This window comes from Dermacentor variabilis, chromosome 8, assembly GCF_050947875.1.
Source record: "Dermacentor variabilis isolate Ectoservices chromosome 8, ASM5094787v1, whole genome shotgun sequence".
In the NCBI taxonomy this organism is placed as follows: Eukaryota; Metazoa; Arthropoda; class Arachnida; order Ixodida; family Ixodidae; genus Dermacentor; species Dermacentor variabilis.
The window spans coordinates 36,675,253-36,697,312 of NC_134575.1; the positions used below are offsets into that span (position 1 = coordinate 36,675,253).

Below are 22,060 nucleotides of genomic sequence, written 5' to 3' on the forward strand. Positions count from 1 at the left end.
GACGGGTCTACGTTGCCTGCAATTACTGAAAGTTGCTGTTCTCCACGCCTCAACTTTGCCGGTCTGAAACTCAAACATGGCCGCGCTCATGTGGTCTTCGCGCAGAGCCGTGATCGCTGCGGCGCGGCGATTTGGCGTAGCCGGCGCTCAGAAAAGACACAAGTATATTGTTCTGTAAGTGTCCGCAAGCCTTTGCACAATGCGCTCTCATGTGCTGAAGCGAACCCCTAACCGGACCTTTGTGAGCGTCAGCACGCCTGAAGAAAACCAACGCAGTTTCGCCTCCACTGTGTCCGGAAAAAAGCCGGAACGAATACCGCCGCTTTCAGCAAACGCTAGAACCAATCGTTATGCTTAGTTAATTACCTTGCCTCTGTGGTGGGATGTGTGCGAGCAAGCTAGCGTGTTTATAGGCTTGCAGTTTAACCCACTCAAAATATACGCGATCGCGAAGAAAGGACGATTTAATAAAACCTTGAAGGCCCACCGAAACTGCTCACTAACTCTCGCCTACCGGCCTTTGCTTAACCATTGCCAATGGATCAGTATATTGACTGTATATATACCGTGTCAGAGCTGCGCGAAATTCTGTTGAACAACTCGAGTGAACGTGTTTTTCACTGGCTTACAGGACGTAAGAATTACCCGATGTCTGTTGGAGTGTGGACACAGTGTCGTTATTAACGATGTTATGAAGGCGAAAACAAGGTGCCAACCGTTTTTTAGGCAGGTGGTAGGTAGGTGTCAACCGTTTTATTAACCTCACTGTGCAGTACATGACCTTTCGTCATTATCATCACAAGCCTTTAATCAAGTGCACTGCCTGACAACTGCTTCTTCCAGAGATATTTGCTATGTCTGGATAATACGCTCCATAGTTTGTGTATTGCGTTCGCCCTTTGTCAACCACACTTGCCGATACTAGCCTGTAACACAGTTGAAAAGCCAAAGGGCTAAATCAAGTGATGTTGCCACAAATCACTCTTGTGAACCTCTGTTCAGGGCGTACGATTGCTTGTTGGCTTGTTGGTGTCTGCGTGGCCTTAAATTTAGAAGAGATTTCGAAAAAAGCAGATCAGGTGCTTTATTAGAAAAGTAATGCGGCAAATGGTGAGCAGTTGCATTCCAATCCCACCGACTAGAGTTGCGGCAATCAAGCCCCCAACTTCGTATTCAGCAGCAGATAGCAATACAGCCACAGGGCAGCATTTGGGCAGTGCAAAATCAAATACATCTCTGGCCACTGCGCAGGGTGCCTGAGGTGCCTGAGGACACGGCCGACACCAACCCGCTGCTGCGGTTCACAGCTGCGCCGCCAGAGTATGTGCACCTCACGGGAGCCCAGTGCTACAATGCTGTCGGCAAGCTGCTCGTCGAGTTCGAGGCGGGTGTGTCCCAGCTGGAGGAACGATTACAAGGTGCTTGTTTCACTGGCTGCAGTTGCTAATCAAAGTTCGGGAGATGCAAGCGTGACCTGAAGTGATCAGTGACTGTGTGTACACTAATCGCTTTGTGCTGACTGAGTGATCATACTGTTCAGCAGATGACATTCGTGAAGCTTTGTAGAGCTGCAATGACCTGGCGATTAGTGTACATTCCACTCTTAAAGGGAGCACTTAATTACTATTTGAACTAATATCACTTGAATGTGTCATCAGCTTTATTGGAAATAGAATGCTGAATGCAATGTGTTAGGTAGAACTCTAACGGTAAGGAATGATGGTGGATGCCTCAGTGTTAAAACTGAATTATGATCAGTCCAGATATGTACTAATTTCATGATCTAAAGAGATCATCACTGTAAACTCTACATGCACATTAACTTTTTTTTTCTACGTGCACCTTGTAGAAGCATGCACACATGGGAGACAACACTGCACAGTAAGGAGGGCTTGACTAGGCTGAGGTTCTACTTGAGAAGCGCAAGTAGTGGACTCCACTTCTACCCCGCTGGTGGTGCATTTTGTGATGACTGAGTGTTTGTACTGTTCAGCACCATGATCCATTAACGGGGCCCTGAACCATGTTTTATCAAAGTGGAGAAATGCATTTGAAGTTAAAATAGGCTATTGTAAATACATTGCTGCAAAAAGTACTTCAGTTTGTTCAGCAGAAGCTGAGTTGGCAATTGAACACACCCTTCACGGAGCTTCTGCTGCTTCAATGACTTGCACTGGGAAGGCTACAGCGGAGCAGGACGTGCCCACAGCGCTCCGCCTACTGAATGTCACTGCCACATGCAGTTCAAATTTGATTTTGGATGTTCACCTAGACGCCACTACTTCCGAATTTGGTGCCTATAACGTGCCAAATGCGCTTGTCCTCAGTGAGGCGAAGTGCGCTCAGCCAGTGGACACAGCATTTACGCTGTGTAGCAGACCGCAGGTACATGCAGCTGTAGTGCGTATGTGCAGTGTTTGCTTTGTGCACGACAGGGCTCGAGTGTGTGCTCATGCTTATATGCTCCAGTCTGACCGTGCTGCGTGGTTCGGACTGGCTTTGTCCTTCACTAGCTTGACCGACAGGTAGTACCCACATCTAACTTCATTTTTGAAGCACTATAAATGAGTCTGCCAAGGCATCTAAGCAGGAGTGAGTGCACACTGGCAAGCGTGCATCTGGTCTGACTATCAGTTTCGTGTGGTTCGAGGCTAGCTGAGTGTTCAAAACAAGCCGAAATCAGCGAGACCCAACGGCTGTGACACTGATAAGCAAAGCGGCCGCAGTTTTAATTCCTACGAGCATGAGCCAAGCATGAGTAGACAGCAGTCGGCTTCTTCTGGAAATACGTAATTTTTACCGAAATTTGAAAGCAGACTTTCGCTTACTTCAGCCAGTTTATTAAACTTTGTCAATAAATATACACAGTAACAGTAAGAAGAAGCCCACTGATTCAAGCACCCTTCATGAATGACGTCAGCTATTGGCTAATAACAGCCACGTATGGGAATCCGCTATATTATGAAATAAAGCATCTAGAAAAGAGTGAGTAGTAGGCTTCTGTTTAAAAGAGAACATTTGAGAGAAAGGTGGCGTCATGCTCCGTTTGCGAGTGCCACGTGCAGCGCATGATTGCGGAACTTGGTTGAGATGTTTACAGCAGCATATGCTATTCACGGACCATGTTCTTTCGCACAGCCTGAGGGGTGGTTCAGGATCCCTGTAAGTGTCGTAGAACTGCATTGACCTGGTGATCAGCTGCATCTGAAGTTGCGGGAAGCAGGTCACGGTTTCGGAAAGACAGACGATGCTGACAGATGAAGTGCTCGAGAGTACAGTTCTTTGGCATGAGCAGGAATTGGCTCTCTATGAGTAACTCTGATATACAGCCCATCACCGTGCAGATTTGATGTAGTGCATTGTACCAAGACAGGATACTATGCTGGTTAATTAACCTTCCTACCTTCCTTCTCATCTCTCCCTTTTTTTTTGCCTCAGCAGCAGTTTAAAACTTGAGTCCAAGTTTGCTCTGTCTGTCCGTCCACCTGTCCTTTCCAGCATCACTATTGTGTCCATTTCCTTATCAGTTAAACCGAAAGTTGGGCAAGTTGGTACGGATTCATTTTCACATGGAATGCAATGCACAGAACAGATGAGAGCGCAAAGAGATGGAACACACTGTGTAAGCAACCCATCATCGGCACTCTTTGATAAAGAATCCTAATTTTTGAACGCCTGACTTGCTTTTACTGACTTATAGTTATTGCCTCGGTACTGCACATGCTAAGATGGATTAGTTGTTTTTTGTGTACTTATCATACTCAATACTGGCTGCAACGCAGCGTGCATGCTCAAAGGTGCTCTGAGACATCACAGTAGCACCGACATACAAGACAATTGGGGAACTGAAAAACAGTTCACCGCTATTTTGTATGTCAGTGCTGATTAGTGGTATGTTTCAGGGTGGGGCATAGTACATCAATTTTGTCTATTTTAGATGCCTCGATAAGTAAAGTTTAGACTTGTAATTTTATTGTTTATTGCTGAATTACAAAGTTGTAAACTTGATGCTTCAGATTTTTTATTACTTGCATTCTTTTAAGAATTTGATGGCCTAGATAAATGAATATACTTGCTACTATCGGTAGATATTATAATTATTTCTCTTAATTTCAATAAACCTCCACTTCGGTGCACTGCATGTCAAGAAAAAACGTTTCTTTGTGCCCATGTAGTTTGATAGAAGCTCCCTAGGTAAAGCTCTCTCTTAAGCTGTATCATTTTGGTACCGCACTGTAGGTAACTAGAACACTTGTTTGAATCTAGTGTTCTTAAAGAGCAGTCTTAAACGTTTAGTAAATCAACTGATGTGTGGAGATGTACCCGTACAAGCTGAAATTTACAAATAATCTAAATTCAAATAATCACAAGTCAACTGTGCTTTGCTACTCCACTCCAGATGGAGCCTACGTGAAGACCTTTGAGTCCGTCATGGAGCCCTTGGAAAGATTGGCTGCCCCCTTGGAGTCAGCTTGGAGCGCACTCCGCCTGTTGTACCTGGTGAATCAAACAGAACAGATTGCCGAGGCATATGAAAGGGTTAGTTCATTGCGCACATTTTATTTCAAGTTTGTAACGCAGGTCCACTGGCGGATCTGGAGGGGGCCCCGAGAGCTCAGCTATATGTAAGAGCTGCAGTCCACAGCTGGATATAACGAAGGTTTGCGGGTCTCTGTCTTTGCAGCTACAGGCGCGGGTGCATCGAGCACTGTCCAGACAGTACCAGAGCCTGCCCATCTACCACGCTGTCAAGGTGAGCTACGTCTAAGCTCGTCTGCTTTCTTGGGTGTCTTATACCCACGTCATAAGAATGAATTTAGTGCAGTCAAACCTCATTATAGTGAAGTCGCATCTGACAGAAAAAAAGTACTTTTGTTATTTCCAATAGCCGTTATAAGCTTGTATTTCTTACACAATAATAGCAACGAGAAAAAATTATGGGTTTATTTCATTATATTGTGTTTGTTGTATAGAGCTTTGGTTGTAAGAACCGTATGAAGCCAAAAAAATCTCAAGAAGGCGTAATAGAAATAAGCCCAGGGGCACATCTACCTACTCTCCCGAAATTTCCTTTTCCTAAAGTTTACGAATTCGGGCTCATTCTGAAATCTTACGAATGTTTTGCAAAGCTTTATGAAAAATAAATCCTGCTTGCAAAAAAATTTCACTCATCAATATCTAGCCTTGCCTTTAGAACTCTTTTGACCGTGAATGCATAGGAGAGGAGCACTTTAGTACCTACTTCGAGCAACTTTATTTAGACAACCCCCTGAAGCAGGCAAAATCAGCGACATCAGAGTCGCCATAGTTGTAGTGAGTTGCTTCTCTGTTTGTGCAGTTCCAAGTTTCCTATTGTTTGTGTTGCTTGTGTAAAATCGTTAGTATAGTGCATCTGTATCACAGAAAAAGAGTGTGCTTTGTGCAGTCTAAAAGAATATTTTGTTGCTGCCACCTCCCTCCCCCCTCTGCCCCTTTCTTGTGCAGTGTCTGCAGGATATTTATAAATTTTAAAGTCTACAGGTTGGCATGCACGCAAGGAGCTGTGCAGACTGGGAATGTATTGGCAGCAATGTTACACTGCATTTTTATATGTCATTCTTTTTTGCAGTATTTTCCCTGTAAGGCTAGCCGTGGGGTCTGTATGGCCTCTGAGGTGAGCAGCACCCCTGTGTGCCAGTGCTGCAGAACGGCCCTGGACACATGTGCTGCACAGTTCCATATTGCGCCGAAGCCTGCGCCTCCACTAAAATATTATGGATAGAGAGATAAATGAAACTATGTTTGCAAACTATTTGCAAAGTATCGCTCAGTAGTCAAGACTGCAGGTCCACCTTACTAACCTTGTGCCATCTTCATCGCCATCGTCATAATACTTGCAGTACCGTGGCACTCTGAAAGTGAGGATAAGCTGTGCTCTGTTTCATATATAGCACGCAATGCTGCAGAAGCAATCCTAGTAGTGCAGTCGTAGAAGTCTCGCCCCATGCATCGCACAGCGAAGTTGCTTTTGATCCGCAACGCTTTCTACCAATTCACTGCACCCGACTTCCATTAATTTGATCCTTACGGGACCGACGAAATTGATCGAATTATCCGGTGGGTCGGAATAAACAAGATGCAGGGAAAAAAACGCCAGAACACACTGCTGATTCATTTGGCAGTATTTGCCTGTTTCTAACACGCCCCCGAATCAAAGGTGCGCTCACTTTCTGGGTGTCCAGAGTTGTAAGTTAACGCAGAAATGACATTAAGGCTCCTAAACGAAGTAGAAATCTAACGCACGCCCGAGTGCTTAGCAAAAAAAAAAGAAATTGTTGAACAATGGCTGCCGGTTTCCTGAAGTCAGCTTCGCCACATTGGTTTTCATGTTCGCTTTGCCGCAATACAACTATGTTATGCGGCAAAGCATGCAAATGCTGCAAAGGTTGTTTTGGTTTTGCGTTCGATTACACCCCACAGGCAGTTTGCAGCCCAATTTTCTTTAATAGAAGAAGGCGCACGTTACAGTCGGGTAAATACCCTAATCAAACATTGTGAGTTACGATTATTGCTTGAAAATCTTCCTGGGCGGACTGTAAATAGGCGTTTTCGACAAGAGATGATGTGTGCTCAACGCAATTACCGATCTCTAAGCTCTGTCGGCTCAGATGCTGCCTCTAAAGGGGTCGCTGTTGGAGTCAACACAGGGGTCGGGTGCGTGTGTGCCAATTGGTCAAATTCAAATTACCCGGAAATGGACAATTTTAGAGTCAAAATAACTCAATTTTGGGCCCATAGACCTGGACCTTCGGCTGGGATCGAATTAGCGAAGGTCTGCTGTGCCTGATATGTGACGACTATACAAATTGCGCATGTAAGCTTACGTGAAATAATATATTATTTGTGCAGCTTTGTGCATCCAGTTTGCGACACACCATGTTTGGATTGCGAGTGCATATGGTGGCCTGCGGTTGCAGAAATGCGTCATTGGTAAAAAAGCTCAGATCTGCGACGCCTTCCTCGTAACATTGACATCATGTTTTGCAACCCAAATGTATTAGACCTAACATCACATTGAATTACAATGGCCTGTACCTATGTCTTTCTTTGATGTGTGACACAATATATTTTGACCACAAATGCGAGCAGGAAGAGAAGTCGCTCTAGCCTCTTTTGCATTGCTATGCATGGAACGGAATGAGCGGTTACTGAACGGCATACCTATAGATTTTGTATTTCTTACTCGCTGCTGAAAGGCAGCGCCAGCAAGGCTAGCTCCGCCTGCAGCCAATGACATCCTCCTACACAGGTTTCTTTGATTAGCCCATGTAGCTTCCTACAGAGAACATTACCAGACAGAACTGGCACTAGTGGCTATAGTAACTGCAATGACCGGTGGCTCAGCCAGCATAGTAACAAGGGTCAGTACATGCAGTTGCCTGAACTTCGTTCTTCTGGCTTCAAACAGCTTTCTGACATTGCAAATTCGGCACTTTCACCAAAGTGTTGGGCTATAAATGCAACCTTTGGCAACGATACACATGTACGCAGAGTCTGTCTCATTGCATTCTGTGCTTAGAGAAATATGACTGCCTCGAAATTTAGGCCAATAAAGACTAAACGTAGATGAAGCATAGCAAAAAAAAGCCGTAAGACCATCTGAAGCCACAAGCCATTCCCCTGGCAGCTGAAGTTCCCTCTAGTAATTATTGTGGGAACTCTGTGGATTAGTAAACTTAGACTGCCCGAGACAATGCACACGCCAACGCTTATTCGCTGAAGGCAGCACCTCGGATGATCCTGAGCAGTTCGGGATGGCAAATCAAAGACGCCCGCTGTGTGGAAAGCAGTTACTGACACAAGTGGACGCACTATGTCTTTTTTTTTTTTTTTTTCAGGAGCTGATCGAGGATGAAAAGCGCTATTCGGAGGAGGAGCAACGCATCGTTCAGCGCCACTGCCTCGAGGCTAGGCTCATGGGTACCGACCTCCCAGTGCCGCAGCAGAAGTCGCTGGGGCAAGCTGTAAGCCGCATCGAGAAGGAGGCGCAGACCTTCCGGTCAGTGAACACTGCCAAATGAAAACTAGTAGAAGCTGAAAATCTTGTGTGTAGGGCAACACTTTTAAAGTTTCAACTCAAGAGGCTATGACGCCAAATTTTCAAGCTTGAATTGTGCACCACACGGTAAATTGTGCAGCATACCCCAACAAGCTGAACAAATTTCACTGCATCCAGTGTGTTGTAGCGACAGTGATGAACGAGACAGTATCAAAACCGTGAGCAAATTGAACGGTTTATTGGGCGAACCTGTGCCCAGTAAAGCAAGTGACACTCAAAGCACAGCAATAGTGCTGAGCACAGTCGTCATTTATCGAAATCTGATCTGTGGGTCAAACAAGTCGGTTATTTTTACGTGGCTCATTGTATATTCCAGCCTAATCGCTGGTGCTTGTGTGCGCTCTAGAATGTGTTGCACATGCAATCGGATAAAACAACATTCATTCGCGATAAAATGGGCGACAACATTCAAGAAAGTTCTTATGCACGAAGGCACATGTTGCGCCTTGCCATAATTTCGTAAAAGTAGTTGGGAGGTGAAAAACAGCTACCGAGAAAAGATAAACAATTTATGCGTGTCAATATCACAGCTGTACCATACAACAGCTTGCTAACACAGGTTACAAGCTGATGTGCGCTCCGCGTGGTCAGTTGTATGCGGTGTACACGTGGTTCCGTTTTTGCATGCGTGTCTCGGTGGTCAGTCCGAGATAGTTTCTGCTGATATTCTCTGGTTTGTGCTGCTTTTATGTGCTGCCCTTATTAGTGAAATAAATGCGGGCACAGTGCAACGATGACACCCTTGCTGCTCCCTTAGGTGCCTGAGCAAGCAGAGTCCAGCACATTGCGCACATGATTTCAGAATGTTTTAGAGCAGACATGGTGAGTGTGCAGGTGAGCGTGCGATATTATGATCAAGCGTGAGATAGCTATGAGAAGGGGGGCGTAGGATAGCACGCAGCGACGTGATCAAGCATCCGCTGGGGACTATTTCCTGCTGCTTCTAAGCAGGATGGGAAAGGAGGGCCATGCTGCTCTGCTTGCTCCGGATCAGTATTGGCTGCCCATGCGTCTTTCACCATTTTTACTGTGTGCAACTTTGCATTACGGTGCATGACAACAAACCTTTGCATTTGGCTAGGGTTTGTCGAAAAAGCGATGCATGGGAGTGGGAGATCTTGTTCGAAATAACCACTGCACGGTTTTACAAGTTTGAATTTGTGGAGTTTTTCTCTATTACAATACATAGGACTTTGCCAACGCCAACAAAGCAGTTTGAATTATTTATGAATTCGAATTCAGGGATTTCAAGTCATCGGGATTCCGCTGTATGACGGTACACACTCATTGCATGGCAACCTTGGATGTCTCGATTTCACATACAGGGGTTTATTGGCCAATTGCCTGCCCCAGAAACTCATGTACTACGTGGCCCCTGTGGTTGAACGGATGTTCCACATCTGCTGCCGTGGCCGTGAGTTGCACTGGCTAATACTTCCAGTGCTATGCTCACTACACACACACATCTGCCTAAGTAACTCAGAAATTTGACGGCACAGCTAAATTGGGAGAGCATCGCATGTATCGCACAGAGGTTGCGGGTTTGAATCGTACTGGTGGCAAGGTGTCTTTTCCTGCACTTTCCTTTTACTTTTCCTAATTGTTTCCATATACCAGTAACAAAACACTTCCCATATTTACTCGGTTCTAACGCACCCTCGATTGTAACGCGCACCTGTTTGCTGTGACTTAAAAAAAAGAAAAGTCTTTTACAATACCGCGCGCCTCATTCTTTCATACTGAGATACAACTTTCTCTCATTTGTGAAAAACAAAAATTTACTCCCAATGCACTAAAGTTGCGATAAATAAAGAAAAGTCACAGTTTTGCCCGAAAGGGGAAGCGTCGATTACAATAGCAAATTAGTAGACAGCTATACAAAAAGTAAAGATAGTAGTTTAATCGGCCCTATAAACTTCGGAACATTCGCTTACTAGTTAAATTACGAGCCATGGTGTCACGCACACGCAAGCAAACATGAGCACGTCTCACTCAACGACCGCGGAAACTCTTTATAAAGACGCTGAAGCGAGGAAGTGCGGTAGCAGGAGCAAGGGCATTGACCTTTGTATGGCCTCTCACTTCAACGCAAACTAAGCGACAAGAACACAGCGCGATGCGCTTAGATGTGTAGACTCTTGTCTCCGTCACAGATCGCTCTCAGGATAGGGGCAGCGCGGCCATGCCTTTTGTAGCAGCCTCCAGTGCAAAATGCCTCTCCTGTTTGCACCAGTCCCGCACTCAAGTTTTCAAGAACTCCGAACGCCTGTGATGTGGCCCGATTTCTGTCCGTCTCCGCATGTGTGATCGCTTTCCTTTTAATCGCAGCATCGTGGTGAAATCGGCATGTCTTTGCAGCTGGCACTTCCAAGCTGATAGAGCAAACACAGAAAACAGGAAGACGGACAGTGTACTAACCTAGGCCAAAAGGAAGCATTGCCTAAGCACACATACTGCAGCACATGGAGGAAGCTGTGGCAGCTAGGATCGAAGCGCATACGAGGCGGACATTTTGAAATGCCGATGGCAATATGGTAACGCAGATTTAAGGTCGTGCCCGATTCTAACGTGCACACAATTTCTGGACCCACTCTATCTGAAAAAAAGTGCGCATTAGATCAGAGTAGGTACGGTAATTTGCCCCATGCTTTCTTTGGCCACTGCTTCTGTCGACCCCAAAAGGTTATTAGTTGCAAGAAACGTAGCCCCTCAGTTCCCCGATTCTTCTCATTCATCGTATAGATTGAGCAGTCCTCCGTGTTTTACACGGAATTGTTGCATGCACGTAATTTTCACTTTCCCAATGACACATACAAAAATACTTCACTGTGTCTATGACGGAAACTGATGGTGAGGGTGCCCTGCTTGTCTCTAAGCCCATTGCCACTGGTTTTGCATTTAATGCACTGGTTTAGCTACTTACACTAGTTGTGCACTGATCCCAGTCTGTCTGGTGCAGGCAAAACATGCAAGCGGCCACCAACGATTTCAGGCACCAGGTCGACGGAGACCTGGTGAAGCACTTTCCTCAAGATCTGGTCAGGCGGATGGCAGCTGACAAGTGAGTGACGTTTATTTGTTCACAGTAAATCAACTAGTTCATTGCCCATTGCTTAAAGGCGGTGGTGGCGGGTACAGTTCTTTTGCAACAAAACTGTTAAGGGGAGTTCCACAACGGTTTGCCTGTGGCCTGTGGCGTCGTCATCGGTATCAAAAGTCAAAGAAAAGTCGGCAACGCTGCCTTCATCAAAGCCCCCAAACCACCCGCATGACTGAAGCGTCGAATGAGAATGCACAGTCAGACGCCAGAGCCAGTGCCGAATCATTACTGGCCGAAATATCCAGCACACGGCTGATTTATTTGGCACTATTTGCCCCGACTCTTAACATGCCCCCAAATCGAATGCGCACCCACTTCTTGTGGGTTTAAAAGTAGAAAACTAACATAAAGATGACATTAGAGTTCCTTGTCAAAGTAGAAACCAAATGGGCACCCAATATTTCAGCAAGAAAAACTTGCTTGTGTCTGCTACTTCTGTCTGTAAGCCAGTTCGGGTTTTGGTACCCTTGAGAAGGATGAGTCATGATGCCATGAAACAGTAGCTCGCTCCATTCCTGAAATCACTACGGCTGCCACATGCAAGTTCAGCCAGAAGAAAAACATGCACAGCACTCTTTTTAAAATTTTATTGTATCAGCAGCATCATCATACCTAAGCTCGCCTGCTATGTGAATGTCAGCTGACTTTGCTCTTTGTTATGACATTACGACAATGTCGATGATGACTGGTTCGTAATTTCAACACCAACTTAATTACTAATCGAATTGAAGTACAGGCGCACCTTGATGGAACGAACACGGATATAATGCATTATCAGATATCACAAGATAAATCCAAGGTGTTTCCAGCCATGTTAGTATGTAACGAATAGTATATGCTTATAATGAATATCAAACATACTAGCAGAGGTATATTCATATTGCGTGCGACTTTGCTGTAACAGTGATGTTTTACTGGTATCCTACAAGTGTTTTCTAACCTGTGTACTAGCACTAGCTAAGTATCGTTCTTCCATGAGCAGGAAGCCTGTGGTGGAGTTCCTTACAGCTTTGAGAATGTGTAGATGCTCCTCTAACTGCTGTTGCATGTCACGTCAGCGACATGTCCGATTCTTGTCAACAGGGTCCATTTAGATAACTTGTATGGGTGTGTGAATAGTCATTTTCTAGAGCGAGTCGAATACGAATCGAATATCGCCAGCAGCATATCGAATTGACTATTGAATACCTTGCGAAAACATCTCAAATAATGAATTTCGGTTCTCTGTAGATTTTCACATCCTAGTGTGTTCGCAACGTTAGCAAGTCGCTTGTCATTACATTGCAAGCTACGAAAAGCACAGGTGGAGCATTCGGAGCAGGCAACCACTGCCCACGCGTAACCTCTCGTGTTTTACATCTGCTATGGCCGCCGGGATAAAATTTATCGCACGGTTGGCGATTTGAAGTATTCGAAAACTCTTTTGAAAAACATTCGCATTTACGAATAGTGACTATTCAATTCAAAGGCCCAATCTGAACAGGGCAATTATTAGAAAGTTTCGAATGTTCACACACCCCTGTGGAGAAAACGAGTGGCAAAGTGTGGCCGCACTTCGCAGGAGTCAACCGTCTCGAGGTCCCTGGCTCGTGACCTTGGAGGAGGAGACGTACCAGGGATTCATGCAGCACTGTGGCAATCGGCTGCAGCGGTGGAACCTCTGGCAGGCGTACCACGCGAGGGCCACCTCAATCAAGCGCAGCAACAGCCTCCCCATCGAGGAGATCCGCTCCCAGAGGCAGCTGCAGGCCCAGGTGCTTGGGTACCCACATTTCGCCGCCCTCTCCATGGAGACCAAGATGGTGGGCTCCACGGAGCGAGTGAACACCTTCATTGACAGGTTGGCATCACTGGCGTGTGCAGCACTACTTGATGAATCGTTTCGGGGCCTTGTGCTGGCGCATTTCTCACTCACCACAAGTTTTGTATTTTACTCAGACAACAATCATAATGAAAGCTCATTACTACAAGCAATTTATTCAGAATAACAAAGGTTTGAGAAATTGCCACCCAAAAGCCTATTCTTCTAAGGGGAAGGTGAAAGGCAGAAACGCTTGTGTGCATAGATTTAAGTGCACGTCAAACAACCCCAGGTAGTCAAAATTAATCTGGAGTCCCCTAGTAATCTAGGTCGTGGCTCTGGCACGTAAAATTCCAGAATATAAATAATTATATCTGACCAGCCAGCGGTGACATAGTGTGTTTTGACCGTCTCTGCTCGAGTCTAGTCAATTTTTTCAATGTTAAAGATAGACTGTATTTTATTCTGAAAGAGCCAAAAACTGAACTTGGCAAGTTTGGGTAGCGTTTACTGCACCATGATAACCTAAATACAAGATAACATGACGTCACTCTGATTGCAGAGTGACGTCAGAAAATTCCAGGTTGGTCTTCATTTTCTGTTCTATTAAATGTAGTGCTCCTCTTCAGTGACCCTTAAGCCCTGCGAATCAATCAATATCTCTCTCTCTCCCCCAGCTTAGCGGCGCAGGTGCGGCCAAAAGCGGAGAAAGAGCTCGAGACGCTCGCAGGTTTCTGTCAGGAGCGGGGATTCCGAGACCAGCTGCAGCTGTGGGACGTGCCCTACTGGCGACGAAAGCAGCGCCAAGCCCTGCTGGCCAGGTGGGAACTGGTTTAACCTGGTGTCACTGTGCAGCTTTAGAACAGCACCTGTAACCACTCCTCGGATGTCGTAAACCTAGAGTTTTCGAAATGGTGCAGAATTTTTCGCAGAACCCACGCACGAGCTCCGGCATAACTTTCTACATTGATGCAACCAATGTGTTTCTCAGAGTTGTCCTATTATTGCCCTATCTTAGCGTGTCTTCATTTCAAAGCTTCCGGCTCATTTGATAGCATTCACGGTGCTGGACGCACGTCATCGAGAAACTTCTGCATTACGTATAGTAGCAGAGAGCTGCTTCAGTTCCGAGTCATTCACAGCTACTGTGCTTGTCACAGTCTTCACCACCGAGCAGGTCCCAGTTCTTTCGGATGCAAGTTCGCCCAGTAAAAGCGTTTTACTGTGTGTTTTCCTTTTTACCCAGTGAACTGTTTTTCTGTCACCTTGTTCGTACACTGCATGACAAACTGTAGCTTGCTTTTGGATGCATGTTTTACACTTGGAATTCTTACGCAGCTGACTGTGGTGCACGCAGGTACGACGAAGCAGCGGTGCGGGAGTACTTCCCGCTGCCAGCCGTGCTGGAGAGCCTCTGGCAGGTGCTGCACGATCTGCTAGGCATTACTGTCAGGGAGTCATCGCAGTTGGCAGCCAAGGCCTGGCACTCTGATGTGCGTGCTTATGAAATCCTCCATCCATCAGGTTGGTGTGATGTGAAAAGGCTGGTACTAGTGTGCAAACGTTGCTTCTGGGTGTATGAAATCCTGCATCCATCAGGTACGTGTGATGTGCAAATGCTGGTAGTAGTGTGCAAATGTTGCCTCCGGGTGTATGAAATCCTGCATCCATCAGGTAGGTGTGATGTGCAAATGCTGGTAGCAGTGTGCAAATATTGCCTCCGGGTGTGTGAAATCCTGCATCCATCAGGTAGGTGTTATGTGCAAATGCTGGTAAGTAGTGTGCAAATGTTGCCTCCGGGTGTATGAAATCCTGCATCCATCAGGTTGGTGTGATGTGCGAATGCTGGTACTAGTGTACAAACGTTGCCTCCGGGTGTATGAAATCCTGCATCCGTCAGGTAGGTGTGATGTGCAAATGCTGGTACTAGTGTGCAAATGTTGCCTCCGGGTGTGGCTTCATGGCAGCACATTCTTGTGTGGTTCCATTGAATCCTTGGGGTTATTTTTTCTTTACCTACGCTGGCTACACAAGTGCAGTTGGTGTAGGAAGTCAGCATTTTTAAAAATTGGTGTAGGCTAAGTGTAACTACGCCAACCTTCCCGAAGCCATTTTACAGCATGAGCTGTCGCATTTGATATTTGTTATAAGCATATATATTTGTTGCACGCTGATATCAGTGAGAATGTTTTAGACTTACTTCATTATATCCATGTTCATTATATTGAATTTTGAGTATATTTGAGTCACCATATATACTTGTGTAATGAACACACTTTTTTTCCCCAAAACATCACAGCAAAGTTGGGGGTTCGTTTATTATGCGAGTGTATCCATTACACGAGTATACCTATATACAGTATCTCACTGCCCTACTGTACTGCCACCTCAGACAATGTAGGTTCCTGCATAAATAATTTTTCTAACTTGGCTGTGTTCTTTCAGGTGAGGTAGCTGGCAGCTTCTTCCTGGATCCTTATGCACGGGCAGGCAAGCACAGGGGTAGCTGGACAGAGCCAGCCAGGGGTGAGTGGAGTTTGGCACATTCAACGAGCGTTCTGCTGCCCTTACCGTGGATGCTTGATCGCATTCATGTGGTGCGACACCTGCCTTATTATCATTCGTGAGTGCAGTGCTTACTGTGTTATGCACGTCAACTGTTCTTGCAGGGACATTGTACTAGTTTCTTTAACGAAACCTATATTTGCACTTGCCACCTGATTGTTGTTTAAAGACAGAAGGTTTGACACAAAAATCTCGGCCAACTGTGCGTGCCTGCAATCCTCTCCTAGACGTAGGCAGCATTGTCATTGTGTGGAGAGACAAGGAATCCTGGCAGGATGCACGGCAACTACTGCAGGAAGCAACATGAATGTGGTTACTATTTCAGGAAAACATGCATAAGCACACAAGCGTGTGGGAAGGATAGAAATACTTTCCTGAAAGGAACATTGTGCCCACGCACATGAAGAGGTCCTGAAACACTTTTTATCGAAGTTGAGAAATGCATTTGAAGTTGAAGTAGGCTATTTCAGAAATGCATTGCAGCAAAAAGTACCTCAGTGCATTCAGTCAAAATGGAGTCAAAGATTGCCTTTCATCCCCTTTGCGGTGCTCCCTCTCCTTCTTCAATGCCTCGCACTGCGAAGGCTACGGTGGAGCAAAGCGACGGCCACAACGCCCTGCTTACTGAACGCCACCGTGGCAAGCAGTTCAAATTTGATTTTGCATGTTCACATAGACGCTACTGCTTCCAATTTTGGCATCTACGACACACCAAAACTCAGACTAAGTAGGTGCAACAGAAACGAGAGTCAAATCCCATAGCGGAAGACCATGGAGAACTGTTGCTGCATGCCGAAACTGCATCCTAAAGAGTGTAAAACATGAAACAAGAAACTACACTAAAAATGCTACACACTTTGAGGTTTATCTCGTTCTACAACAATAATCATCGATCTCGTGTGCACCACCTTTATTTAACACTGTGTTCTCGACTTTACTGTCTGCGGCATGCTTAGATGCAAGTGCCGTTCCTGACTGAAAACCACCAGGTGCTGTGCATCATAGAAGACGTAAGATGCACCAAGTTAAAGGAGTATTGTTGTGGGAAAAGATAAAGCCCAAAAAGTAAACCTTTTAAAGTATGCCTCAAAAGGTGTAAAGTGCAGTTTTGACGTACTGAACATTTTTTTTTACACCTCTGTGCAGGATAGAGTAGAGCCCTGGTTAGCAGCAATCTAAAAAAAAGAAAAACCTTACACCCCTAGGGGCACATCTTGTTCCCAAAGAATAATCATCACCTGTCTTGCTTGTGTTTCCTTTTTTGAAAAGTACGCGCTCTCTTCTTTCCTGTCTAGAATACTACGTCACGCTGCTAACATGCCTGTCATTCAGAATCTGGAATTACGGGGCACGCAGCATTAAAGAATGGAAAGGCATGCAAGATAGACAACGATCATTGTTTGGGGGCAAGACAAGCCCCAAAGGGTGCAAACTTTTCTTACAGTAAGCCTGGCAGTTACATTTTTCACGCTCATTTGATGCCTCTTCAGGTCACAGCACCCTTTCTGGTCAGCCTGCCACTGACACCTCCGACACCTCTGCAGGGCGCAGCACCTTGCTGAACAGCCCGCCAGTGACACCCGTGACCCTTCCTTGACATCTCTGTTGCAGGGCGCAGCGTCCTGTTGGGCAGCCTACCAGTGGCCAACGTGGTGCTGAGTGTGCCGGGACCGCCTGTGGCGGGCCTGTCATACGCGGAGCTGGGCCTCTTGGTTGGCCAGGTGGGCCATGTGCTGCAGCAGTGCCTGAGTCGGTCGGTGCACAGCCATCTGTCGGGCAGCCGGGGCATCGAGTGGGACCGGGTGCAGGTCTGCAGCAACGTGTTGCGCCTGTTGCTGCTGGGGCAGCACCAGTTCACCACACGCCTTGCCGGCCAGCCTCTGTCCACCGAGTTGCACGATGCTCTGAAGGCAGGTGCGGCACTCGAGTTACTGCAGCTGCTGCACTAGGGAATTGTGTTTTTTGTGCTGAGGCACGAAGAAGGAAGAGTGCTGTAAATGTGGATGCTAAGCTAATCACCTGGTTTGGCTCCAGTGCTGTGGCGTAACGTGAACACTTCGATCAGTGGTTCCCAAGCTTTTGTCTGCGACGGACCACTTAACCAAGCAGCATGTCATGCAGGAATTTGTTTAGGTTTTTTTTCTTCTTCTTTTCTTTTGTGCATAAAACATTTTTGTGCCAGGATTACATTTTAGGTCCCTTGTACAGTAGAACCTCGTTGATACAATCCCGTTCCATACGATTTCCCGGCGCCAACGTTCACGATCGAGAACGCAGAAAATGACCCACAACAGTTACACTCCTTTATTACCAGTTAATATGGTCCTGGAAAACACAGTCTTTCGACAGCAACATTGCGTGCATTGCCAAACTATGATTGTATGATACGTTTTCTGGACACTAGATTCTGTGTGAACAAGACTTATGCCCATGTTGGGATCAGTGGAGGACAGTTTAATGCAAGTTTGAATTAGCATCAGCAGCCCGGTTTCTCATCTTTTGATTTCGCCAGAAACAAGCACAATACTTGTCAGTGTTGAGGACACAGTTTCCTGTAAACGGGTCATTGCAAACGCGGTGCCAGACTTCTGCCACAAATCTGTGGCACCAGACCCACTGCTTTCAGCTATCAGATTGTAGTACTCCAAATATTCTAGATGAAAACGTAGTGCTTCACTCTTTGTCGCAATGGAAGCCATCGCGCAAAGACAGCAGAAGTGACACCGGTGATACTAGGACTTTCGGTTGGCTCTGCGTCTCGACGGCGGAGCGATATCCACTATGGAGCAAGTTTGTCTCACACAACTCTTGGAAAAGACGGGCTCACTCTGAGTCGGCCGCGGTAAAATAATTCTTCAGCTGCGGAGCAAGAAAGTGTGCTAGTGGTTGACAAGTGGAATTTGTCTCAAGTTGTCAAGCGAAATGTGTAATGCTCCGACTTCCATGCCTCTTTGCTCCGCATGGCTTCCTTGGCTTTGGCAGCTGACAGGCACATGGTGGCGTGGGACCTCTGCTGGCAGCTGTACTACTCCAAGTTGGACCTTGAGCTGCACTCCCGGTGAGTGCAGTCCACTGCTGTCCGATTCAGTATTGACTCTATAGAATGCAGCTCCATCATGGATATTGTTCTTTTTTTAATGCGAAAGCATTATATGCCCCATTATGTGAAAATCCGTCACCGTATTCGGTGTGACTGAAAGATGGTGCGAAAAATAGCCAACGGTGCAGAGCGAAAAGGTTGACTGTATTTCACGTTGTGTATTTAATTCCATCGTGCAACGAATTCAGTGTTCAGTGGATTTGCTTGGGCAGCCCATAGTGTACATGTGCATATGTAGGAGCTACTTATGATGATAAATAAACATTTACTATAACGAAGTCAAAATTAGAGCTTAAGTTACTTCAATGTGACTGTTGTCCACCCTCGTGGTTAGCATTTCCTGCCTGTAAGGTGTACACTACCCCCAGATAAGGCGAATTTGACTGCCGATTAAACGAAGTTACGCACTAAGATATGTCTCCTCTGCCAAGCATCGATGATGTGGACTGCTTGCAAGGAGCCAAATTCTTTTCGTCACTAGACTTAAGGTACGATTATTGGCAGGTCCCTATGGCACCATCCTATCACCCGAAAACTGCCTTCGTGACTCCCGATGGGCTGTACGAATTCAGTGTTATGCACTTTGGCCTCTGCAATGCCCCAGCAACATTCGGAAGGACGATGGGCAGTGTTTTGCATCAGTTGGAAATGGAAGACATGCCTGTGCTACCTGAAGGACGTCATCGTTCTCTCCCCCGATTTCGACAGTCACCTTCATCGTCTTCTCTCAATAGTTCCCGACTCTCTTCCCCACTACACCATTAGTCTGATGTAAAACGCTGCCAGTCACCGCAGCGTTCAAAGATCCAGGCCGGCGTTTTCTCAGATGAGGCCATTGGCTCAGACGTTCGCACGGGCTCGTTTGCTGGCTCCAGGAATGAAGGAGACTGAAAGAGTGCCCCCTCCTGATGTAAATGTTTGTTCGTGCGACTCGCAGGCGTGACTTCTGGCGGGACCTGAGTCAAAACCTGTGGGAGCAGTTCTTGCCAGTGGCGAACGATACGGTTGCCCAGGGACGCCTCTGCTCGATGGACAGCTTCCTCACAGCTCCAGCCGCCCAGTTCTGCCCCCTGTGGGCTCAGGTTAGTTTTTGTTTGTTTTGGTTTCACACACAAAGTAACAGCAACGAGCCTGCAGTCCCAAGCAACTTCTGGTCACACAACTTATCGGTCTACTGCGTCGTAACAAAAGGCATGTTATTAAGCTGCTTCGATGTGCGGAAAGTCTCTCTTTACATTTTCTTATAAAAGAAGGCTGCATTATGCCTGAGGAATAACATGTATAATTTGTCGTATAGCTTGCTCAAGCTTGGCTTGTAATATTATAATTATGGACAGGGTAAAAGCATGTAATATCTGTAGGCTTCCAGTTTAACACACTCTTGCTGCTCGTCCTTGTATTTATTTCGCCCCCCAAAACTTAGGCTATTTCAGTGTGCAAAACCGGATGATGTCCAGGACCTATATTTGTATACAGCGAAAGGCCCTACAGACAGATGTGTACGACTAGCAGTAGCAGAGCATGTTGTGTGCATTCCGCGATGGTCATCTTTGGCGAACATTGCAGCTCTATGCACCGCAGGGAAGCCAGAAATTAAAAACAAAATTTCTGGTGCTTCTCTTCAGAATTTCCTTGTCCTTCCGCCGCACATTGTGACGCCAGCAGAATCTCACGCTTGACATCACAAAGGTAAACATTGTCGATTGGTCAAACGACAGGAGCACCAACCTGAAGAGCACAGCTGCATGTTCAGAAAAGGGAGCGGGGCTCGTCCATTGTGCTCTGCTGATCCTTCCGTGTAGCTTCCACTTGTCGTCTTGTGGACGACGATGGACGATGAAAGAGCTCTTCTTTTCGTTCACTATTCTGGTTGGCCAACATGGCGGAGAGGGCACATGTGGGGAGGGGAGGGTAGCAAAAGTGAGCAGGAAACCACAGTGGCCACATAGCCATTCAAATGCCTGTGACTTTATTGTTATGACATTGTTTCAAAAAAGTGATGTTTAGGGGCTCTTTAACGGCACATCCACAGGTTACCATTCCAGCTCGGAGGCACTCTCACCTTTGAGCTGGCAGCACAGCTGAGATCCGATAGAATTCTGACCACATGGCTCCTGTGATTGCTCTGGTAGCAGCAGAATGTCTGGCTCAGGTGTGCTTTTTTGTTGCCTGAGCCAGGTAATCTAACAATTTTAATTGAGTTTGCCTTTTCGCATTATACCAGTGATCTGAGTAGCCCTCCGCCAATGTTATCACCAGGACTGGCCGTTCTTGAACAGTGGATAAGAAAGAAACAGATTTGAGCAGAAGGAATCTTTGCGTCATAATTGCTCTGGGTTGTTACGAACAGTCCCTGCTGTGTGCCCGTCTTGTCACTTATGTTCACTTATGTTCAATCCGCTCAGTAACACGTGTGTTGAAAATCTGTTGCTGCAGATGATAGCTGCGGATGTGTTGGGGGCATTCCAGAAGGCCGAGACCTCATCCGACATCAGCAGCGTAGGAAAACGGTAAGTCTGCTTGGTGTGGCCAAAACGGTCTCACACCTTTAGCATCAAATGGTGCATCTTGAAACAGTGGCAAGACACACGCTTGGCCTTTGCCTCAAGCTGCATTGTTCAACACTAAGGAAGCTGAACCAGCAGCAACTTTAGCATTGCTTATAGTAACAGCTCTCACCGGCGGCACGTTGTCATTTCGTCCTCTTTTCATTGTTCTTTCCAACTAAAAGATGCAGTTAATTTTCCCTCTACTTTCTTTTGTTCTATTTTCTTTTGGTTTATTATGCTTCTTAGTAACAAAATATTGACCCCCTTGGTTCCTTTCAGTCTTCTCGCTAATAACAGGGGCAGCATCATTTTGGAGCCCAACTGTGCAAATTACTGGTATCACTGCAGTGCTAAAAAAAAAAAAAACGGTTTGCCTGCCTTGATGGCGTGTTGAGCACTGATCTGCCATCCGCTGTGCGCAGGTTCCGGGAGACCTTCTTGGAGCTTGGAGGTAGCGTCAACGGAAGCGAGGTTTTCCGGCGGTTCCTAGGTCGTGACCCATCTTCAGACTCTCTTCTAGTCGCGTATGGTTTGCAAGAGGAGCAGCAGCAGCAGCATATGAAAGATCAATCATAGTGTAGAACAATAAATATGTATTCTGGAAAAAAAAGGCTGCTAGTACTCTGCTGCACTCTGCCTTTGGTGCACAGTGGATGGCAAGGGGGAAGCCAGTGGAAAAGAATAAGAAAATGACATCATTGCTTCCCCACTTTAACATATTGCAGTGTGACTCACGTTGCTTCCATTCTTTTCACCCTTCGTCACTGGCTTGCCATTACCAAGCTGCACTTTCCACTGCTATTGGGACAGGCACCATAGATCAGCACACTCATGAGTATACTCATTT

At 46.2% G+C, this 22,060-nt stretch overlaps 1 protein-coding gene across 1 annotated transcript; it reads left to right on the forward strand.

The window, feature by feature from the left end:
* The first annotated feature begins 44 nt into the window (after positions 1-44).
* Positions 45-21,815, forward strand: LOC142590011 (uncharacterized). Its single transcript, XM_075701820.1, has 15 exons — positions 45-174; positions 1,252-1,418; positions 4,400-4,539; positions 4,685-4,753; positions 7,878-8,038; positions 11,058-11,159; positions 12,760-13,038; positions 13,677-13,820; positions 14,357-14,523; positions 15,445-15,525; positions 17,176-17,478; positions 18,547-18,622; positions 19,602-19,746; positions 21,101-21,174; positions 21,636-21,815. Exons 1-15 carry the CDS (start codon positions 77-79, stop codon positions 21,787-21,789), a joined length of 2,160 nt encoding a protein of 719 aa, XP_075557935.1. The 5' UTR covers positions 45-76; the 3' UTR covers positions 21,790-21,815.
* The last annotated feature ends 245 nt before the right edge of the window (positions 21,816-22,060 follow it).